Source organism: Quercus lobata, chromosome 2 (genome assembly GCF_001633185.2).
Source record: "Quercus lobata isolate SW786 chromosome 2, ValleyOak3.0 Primary Assembly, whole genome shotgun sequence".
NCBI lineage: Eukaryota > Viridiplantae > Streptophyta > Magnoliopsida > Fagales > Fagaceae > Quercus > Quercus lobata.
Genome location: NC_044905.1, coordinates 40,295,590 through 40,303,753, shown reverse-complemented (window position 1 = coordinate 40,303,753; position 8,164 = coordinate 40,295,590). Strand labels below are relative to the sequence as shown.

Sequence of the window (8,164 nt, the reverse complement as noted above, 5' to 3'; positions counted from 1 at the left end):
TCCCCATTTGTCAACAAATCACCGTGTCAATTTAATTTCTACTGCATTTAATTTATTTGTTGATTTTGGTGCCTCTACGATTTGCATGTAATTTGACATAATTAATCAATCTCGGTAATTGAATTAATTAACTAGGGTTAATCTATCTTAACCCAACAAGGTAGTTTTAGGATTGGGCTAGGGCCTAACCAAAGGAACTCTTTAGTTGAAAGATGTTTTTGGAAGAGAAAAACCTTATAGAAACCCTAAGCATGCGTACATAGCCTTGTTCATTCATACGCATACTTAAACCATGCGTACGCAACCACGAGCATGCATACCCTCTAGGGTTTTAGAAAAGCTATGTAAGGCGAGTTTTTAATGGAAAATGCAGTAGAGCTAATCCCACATAGCATAAGAAGAGCCTTGCCCTTTCTCTTTGAACACTATAAAAAGGCCACATGGCCATTTTCCCAAAAACATACAGAATTAATTCCAAAAATGTGATTCAAGAGAAGTTTTTTTTTTTTTTTTTTTTTTTTTTTTTTTTTTTGTTTACTTTGAAAAGAATCCTAAAAATAAATTTTCATGGCTAAGACCTATTCTGGTCTATAGCCTTTTAGTTAAACTTGCTAACCCTCTAGGTTTTTTGTTTTGTAGATTGACTTAGGGGAAAGATAAAAATCAAGCTCTAGAAGATTTTGTGTGAGGTATTTGTTCTTATCTTTTATTTCATTTTCTTTTGTTTTTATTATTGTTTTATTGCTTTGATAATATCTTGTGTATTTTAGGTTTATTGCTTTGATAGTTAGAAAGCATGCTATGTTGATTAGAAGTAGTTTTATTCAAGTGTTGCCTACTTTATTTTTGGGTAGGGATGCATACACAGGCTTGTGCATGCATATGCATCTCCATGACCCTGCGTACACATGCTTATGCATGCATACACATAGTTAACCCAAAAACCTAGATTTGTTTACTTTTAGATTTAATCCTACTTTTCTAGTTTGAATGCATGTTTTAACTTCTATTTGAGTTAGATTTTATATGAATAGGCCTTAGGTCAGTAGAATAACTTGTTTTATATTCTTGGTTTAATAGATTGATAATTAAGGTTTAAGGTTTGTGCAAATAACATGAATATGCATAGGTGTTGTGGTGTAGTAAAGCAAGTAAGATGAGTTCATGCATATGAATGTGAACATGCATCTCTTGACATAATGATTGTTTCCTTTGAACCTTGAATGCCATAACACAAGCTTGGAATGGTTGAACATGCTTGATTATTACCATGATTGTGATTTGTTGCCTTCTTAATGCTACTGCCTTATGTGTGTTGTTGCCCTCAGTTATGAAAAGCATGAATTGATTAGATGGGTGATAGGGATATGTCATGTTGTGTGTTAGATGCATGTTAGGATCGGCTTAGTGTGTGTGTGTAGAATAACCTATTAGAAGCCCTTTGATGGGATTAGAATTTGGAACACAATAAGTAGGAGCCGACCTATAGGTTGGGTGGGGTTGGGTGCCTAACACCTTTCCTTCACCATACCTAAACTCTGGATACGTGCTTTGGTAAGATCAGTCCTTCATATAAGGGCGCTATATATATATTTCCTATACCTAATCTAGTTGGCAATTCCATTTTTACCCTTCGCCCAGTCCACTCGGCCAAGGCGTACTTCCCAAACAGATGTGAGAAGCAAATCGTTACAGGCGCTTGCACCCATAAAGGGGAAGAAGTAATAGTCTCCATGTCTAAGCCAACCTTGAAAGTAGTCCTAAATGGGCATACATTCCGTTTGGACCTATTGTCAACAAGCACAATCGAGACCTTAGCACCCATGCACTCAATAGTAATCTACAAAGACCTTGTATGAGTGATTCCTTCTGGAGTGAGCTCTTCATTGGAAAAAGTGAGAGAAAGGTGAGATACGGCCTCCACTCCGATTATGGCCAAACTTCTTGAGGCGTTGTCTCTATATGTACCCTTTTTCCAAACAATGCATCTAGTATTGCAGCTCAGTCTTTTTAAGAGGCCATTAGCAATACCTAAATGGACACGTGAGCTTGAATCCTCTTCATTTGGGCTAAAACCCTGTCTTCCTTTTTTTCTTCATTCCCATTGTGTCCAATGGGTTTCATTCCTTCTCCTAAGTTCCTATCGGGATGGTCCTTCTCTAAGGAAAATTGGCTTGTAGTGCCTCAACTCCTAGTAACATTTTCTACTCTCTCTTCTTGAATCTTCTTCTTCAAGTAAGACATCCCTTTGGGATGATTCCCCACATGGCTATAGCACTCAAAAGTTTCTCATCATCTTCATCCCAAATCCCTTAGACTTCAACCATGTTTACCTCCATAACTTCTATCAACTTAAAACAGTCCCAATCAACTTCTCCAACCTCAATGAAATTCTAGTACAGGGAAGGAACTTGGTGATAATCAGGCAAATGATTCTTTCTAATGTTAGGCTTCGTAATGATGTTTAGGTTTGGGAGAGTTCCATTTTCTATCAAGTCTTGTATCTCATGTAAGGTGGAAGCAATTGTTGATCTTATGGCCAGATATCTGATGGATGTGACAATATTCATTAAGGTTCCAAGTAGGAGGCATGAGATTAGGCATAGGTGTAGGATCTAGAGCCTTAAGGTATTCTTTGGAGGTCAAATTCTCATATGCTTAGGCAAGGGTCAGCCCTAGGTCGAAAAATTCTAGGCTGGCCTTCTTTGTGAAACTTTGGTAGGCCATGGGTTGTTGGGGTATGATGGCACTCATACTCACAGGGTTAGGTGTTTTGGCATTGGATGATCCTCCCTCATATGTCTTCTCAATAGGAGGCTTGCTCTCTCCTTTCTCCAATTGTCCAGTGTTGATAACATCTTCAATTTTAGTCCCACAATCACATAATTCTCCAAAAGAACCAATAGGCGATGATAGAAGCCTAGCGTTCTATGTCGAAAGCAAGTTCTTGATAATCATTTTGATTTTGTCCTTCTCATTTGGCCTATTAACCATCTTGGAAGCCTTCCCCTTCCATATTATCATGTACTTGGAAAAAGTCTTTCCAACCCCTTGCTTGGTAGTCTCTAAAACTCTCAAAGTCACATTGATCATAGTGTTGAAGATGAATTGATCCACAAATTTATCTACCAACTCATTCCACACTTTAGTCTTGCTTGGGTCCAAATTGTAGTACCATATTGAGGCACCTCCTGTTAGTGATAAGAGCATACAATGTTTACTTATCATCTAAACCTTTCATCTCAATTATACTTATGTACCTCCTAATGTGTTGTTTTGGATCCCCAGTTTTGTCAAAATTTTCCGCATTAGAGATTTTGAACTTAAAAGGTAATGGAATAGGAGCTTTGGAACCCAAGCTACCCACATTGTAAAGACAATCGTCCATTCCTTGGGCCATGCGAAAAGCCAATTGCATCTTCTCCATTTTCTCTTACATGGCAAGGGTATTTGTGGTAAGCTTCTCAAACTTCTTATTTGTCTCATATTCAGTTCTATTCTTTTCATCCCAACCTTCAATCTCTTCTTTCTCTTCCTCTCCTATTTGTCTGTTGAACCTACTTTCCTCTATTTGAGTGAGGTGAGCCCCCATTTTCTCTAGCATCTTATTTTGATCATCCATCTTTTGGGCTATGTTCTCAACGAGTGCAATATCGGTTGATGTGGACATTTCTTCTTAAGGTGTGATGTCAACCTTGGTTAAGCGTCTTCCTTTACTACCAACTTGTTGGACCCAAATTGAAGTAGGGATGTGCTTACTTTGTCTTAGTGGTGCAATTGTGCCTATTTATGCATGCCATGAGTATGCATACACATGCGTGAAGCATGCGTACACATACATGCCTAGAAACACAGTTTTAAAATAGCAAGAAAAATAGCAATCAAACGCAACCTAGCATGCTTCTAAATATAAAAGCCATAAAACCTAACTAAAGGTAGAGATATTAAGCAATAAACAAAGAAATAAACAACCAAAAATGAAAGAGACAAGGATAGACCCTTACCTTAAACACAAGAATTCCTTTGAGCTTTAATTTTATTGTTCCCCCCAGTCAATCTAATCTAGACAAAACTAGAAAGATAGTAGGCTTAAAACTCGAAGGTTAAGACTATATGTCCTAACCAAGTAAACTTTAACTTGAGCATGTTTTAGAATAAAAACTCCCTCTTTGATTCACTATTTTTAGTGAATTTGGCTTGTTTTGGGAAAAGAGCCTTTGGGGCCTTTTATAGTGATTAGAGAGGGGTGCAAGGAGGCCCCTAGCCAACGTGGGATTAGCTCCACACGATTTTACATCAAAAACTTTTTATAAAGGTGTTCTAAAACCTTGCATGTGCGCTCATACTCAAAGTATGCGTATGCATGCTTAAAGCATGCGCGCTCATACTCAAAGTATGCGTATGCATGCTTAAAACATACGCACACATACTTAGGGTTTCTGTATGCTTTTCTTTTACCAAAACATCGTCCAAGCTAAAGACTTACAAGATTGGGCCCTAAACTAGCCCTAGGCCTCCGAATGATATTGTCATTGGGGAATGAAAGTTCTAGTTGTAAGGGATACAAAATGAGGTTTCTAACACACTGGCAAATGATATTTTTATGAATAAGATGTAATTTAAAGACTAAAATGTAAATTCCACCCTCATGGACTAAAATTCATTTCGTTCCTTTACCTTTACTTTCATTCAATTGAGTTCTTTAAGTTTTAACTTTATTCAATTTAAACCTTCTATCCCATTTCATTAAAAAAATTACCATTAATTTTTTTTTTTCACACATAGAAAAAACATCAATAAAATTAATAGAAATATTTTATAGATTTTTTATCTTAGAAGTTTTTTTTAAGAAAAAAAAAATCATTACTTAATTTCATACGAAACAACTTTTTTTTAAAACCTAATTGGACAAAAGACCTAAATTAAAATAAATATTTAATTTAGAGGACTCAATTGAATGAAAGTAAAGTTAGAGGACTGAAATTTATTTCGGTCAAACTTAGAGTCTAGAGAGTGTAATTTGATTTTTAGCCTAATTTAAAAAGAGATGCAAAGCGCATTATTTCATAGGTGCAATAATTCATATTGACTATGAAAGCAACCAAAATTTCCGAGATTAAGATGTATTGTTACATTAATGTGATAATACATTGACGTATGGATGCTGATAACAAATAGAAGGGAATCTGTATCTCCTATGAACCATTACGAAGATGATATTCTAAAAACAATTATACACGCGCACACGAGAGAGAGAGAGAGAGTCATATAAGGGTTTTGTCATGACGGAGATTCTTCAACTCTGGATTGGCTAGGCCAATGCAACTTTCGTGACCACTGACCAGTCAGAAGAAAACAAATTTTGCTGACTACAGCTTTCACATTCATGAACATTTCACCAAAGAAATAAAAAAGCAACTTTAGGATTACAAAATTTCTTGATGTAATAGAGTGTGAGTGGTGGAAAAGAAAAATGTATATATAAAAGTGAGAGGCAATTAATCACAATTTAACTTGTAAGATTGTTGTGGTAAAAGTTATACCTTTTTATGATGTACAAGAATTACTCAAATACAACAATCTCTCTTAATACAACAAATAACTAGGAGCCGGTGACCATGTTTTCGAAAACAATGTGGGAAACGGTAAACCCACATGGCTTATCCTTTATGTACTAATTGCATAATCCCATGTTCATTACTTTAAAATTTCACTTACATTGACCATTTCCACAAAATACTACCCTACAAATTAAAGCATCCAATAGCTACTTTCCCATCTTACTTTTTTGGATTTTCTATAATGGTCGGTTTGTAACATTGTGATAGGTTAATGTTCAGGACTTTTAGCTAGCCATCAAGTAATCTAGGGAGAGTCAACTAAACAAGAATGGGGTAACTTCTCTAGTATATCTTCCTGAAACACAAAGCCATCTAACAAATCATCATCATGGCACTCAAACTGAAAATCCATGAGAAGTCCATCATCGTTAACGCCTCCATTGCAGGACAACAAGCTGTAATTGTTCTCCAAAGCCAAAGTAGAAGAAGGTGAAAGACCTGCAACGTCCTGAGATGATGTTGTTATAGTGCTGTAACTCTCACTTCCACTTGTGCGAAAATCTGGAACTTGCATAGGCTTTGAAACATGAAACTGACTTGGGTCCAAAATTATACAATCTGGATCACAATTTTCCATGTTATTGGCTTCCGCTAGTGGAGTCCGCATTAGTGTATTGGAATTTGTATAGAAACAAGATGAACTCCCATAATCATAGGTTTCAGCTTTTGAAATTGAAGCTGAAATCTGTGCCAAGTTCAGATGACTAATACTGTTGCTAGTCTCATGGGGGCTTCTGTTAGTTGTACTCTTGGGACAAGCATTTCCAGCTGCCAATAGCTTTTTCTTCAACTTGGTGTTCCAATAGTTCTTGATATCATTATCTGTTCTCCCTGGCAGTTGGGAAGCTATTACAGACCACCTAATTCCAATTACATAAATAATTTAAAATATTAAATTTAAAATATACATAAAGATGATTAAAAAAAAGAAAAATAGAACCTAAGTTCACAAAACCAAAAAAGAACACAATTACACAAAGAAGTACGTCTATAAATTAGTTGACTTGCCTACTTCCAAGTCTACCATAGAGAGTGCAAATAATGCTGTCTTCCTTCTCTGTGAAACCTCCACGCTTGATATCCGGCCTGAGATAATTCAGCCATCTCAGCCTACAACTCTTGCCGCAACGTTTAAGGCCTAAAACATAGAAGAATCATTGACAAGGCCAAAAGGGATTTTGAGAAAACGTGCAAAGAACAAGAAATGGGGTATAACAGTTTTTCAAAAGCAAGAAACAATATAATGTTGGGAAAGAGACCTGCTTTGTGAGGTAAGGCAATCCAATTCCCACCAGTGCCATGTTGCTCAAGGTATCTCTTTAGAGTGGCATCTTCTTCAGGTGACCATGGCCCTTTTTTCACGTTAGCTTTGTCACAACATGGAGCTCTTCCCATGGCCAACTGAAATATTTTAACAACAGCAAAAGCAAAAGCTTGATCAGCGGCTAGAGAGAGAGAAAGAGAGCTTATTATAGCATAATAACAAAGTGAGCATACGGTATGGTTTTAGAGATGGATAAAAAGAACATGGCTTTTGAAAGCTTGACTTAGTCTGACTGACTATTTTTTATAATATTTGTTCTTTAAAATTTCTCCAACCAATTTGTTAGCTTTCTTGTGGGTTAAGAGAGATCTGGGCCCAGTCAATGCCGGTACTAGAGGAAGCACGCAGATTTCATGTTTTTACTGTCAAATAGGAGCCTCCTGCCAATGCTGACTTATATGCGATTCAATTCAACAAATGTAAATGTACTTTTACATCTGTAATTTAAACGCATTTACCGTGATTGCAATGAAACTTATTGCATTCTTTCGTGACATGAATTGACTACTCAAATATATATGTCAATACAAGAAAAAAAAATCTCTTTTGATACAAAGCTATTGCAACAAAAAGATACTAATTGCTAATTTGTGCGATGCACAGGAAAATTATTACATATGAAGATTTAAACAATTCCTTGTTTCTTACTCTTTGATTATACATTAGGATTCTAGTCTCATAAATTCCTATGCTTGATATGATTTTAAATTACCAAATGAAAAATATAAATCAAACTTAAATTAAAATTAAAATTAAGATTTCAATCCTTAACATCCTCAATTATCCAATAAATGTATGAAAGACAAATTTAAAGAACAAATTAATTAATATTTCTAGTAAATTGAAAGAAAAATTTAAAGTATTCTCTATATCTTCTTCATTTGCTGCTTTGTAGTAGTCAGTGAATAACTCCATTTGTTTTCTTTGATTGCATATGTTAGTGTAAGTTGTACTTTGCTTTCAACGTCAATTTTTTGAAACTTTGTAGAATCGCCATCTTGTTCACTTGATAAGTTGCTCTTCCGTTCATTTAAAGTATCACTGATGTAAGTGTGGGCGCAAGCGCTCATGACGAGTTAGAAGAGTTTTTCCAATCATGGGAAGTATGCCTTGGCCTAGGGTGGATCGTGGCAGAGGGTGTGAATGGAGTCGCCACCTAGATTAGGTCTAGGAACCATAAATATAGCGCCTTTGTGGAAGGACTGGTCTTTACTAGAGC

At 36.0% G+C, this 8,164-nt stretch overlaps 1 protein-coding gene across 1 annotated transcript; it reads right to left on the bottom strand.

The window, feature by feature from the left end:
* Positions 1 to 5,540: 5,540 nt before the first annotated feature.
* Positions 5,541 to 7,155, bottom strand: LOC115977894 (transcription factor RAX2-like). The gene is made up of 3 exons (XM_031099922.1): positions 6,881 to 7,155; positions 6,630 to 6,759; positions 5,541 to 6,481 (listed from the first exon to the last, which is right to left on the bottom strand). Exons 1-3 carry the CDS (start codon positions 7,014 to 7,016, stop codon positions 5,866 to 5,868), a joined length of 882 nt encoding a protein of 293 aa, XP_030955782.1. The 5' UTR covers positions 7,017 to 7,155; the 3' UTR covers positions 5,541 to 5,865.
* Between the last annotated feature and the right edge of the window lie 1,009 nt (positions 7,156 to 8,164).

Coding starts and splice junctions, on each gene's coding strand:
- LOC115977894 (XM_031099922.1), bottom strand. CDS start 7,016: ATGGGAAGAGCTCCATGTTGTGACAAAGCTAACGTGAAAAAAGGGCCA. Junction 6,760..6,880: donor TGCCTTACCTCACAAAGCAG/GTCTCTTTCCCA, acceptor TCTATGTTTTAG/GCCTTAAACGTTGCGGCAAG. Junction 6,482..6,629: donor TATGGTAGACTTGGAAGTAG/GCAAGTCAACTA, acceptor AATTGGAATTAG/GTGGTCTGTAATAGCTTCCC.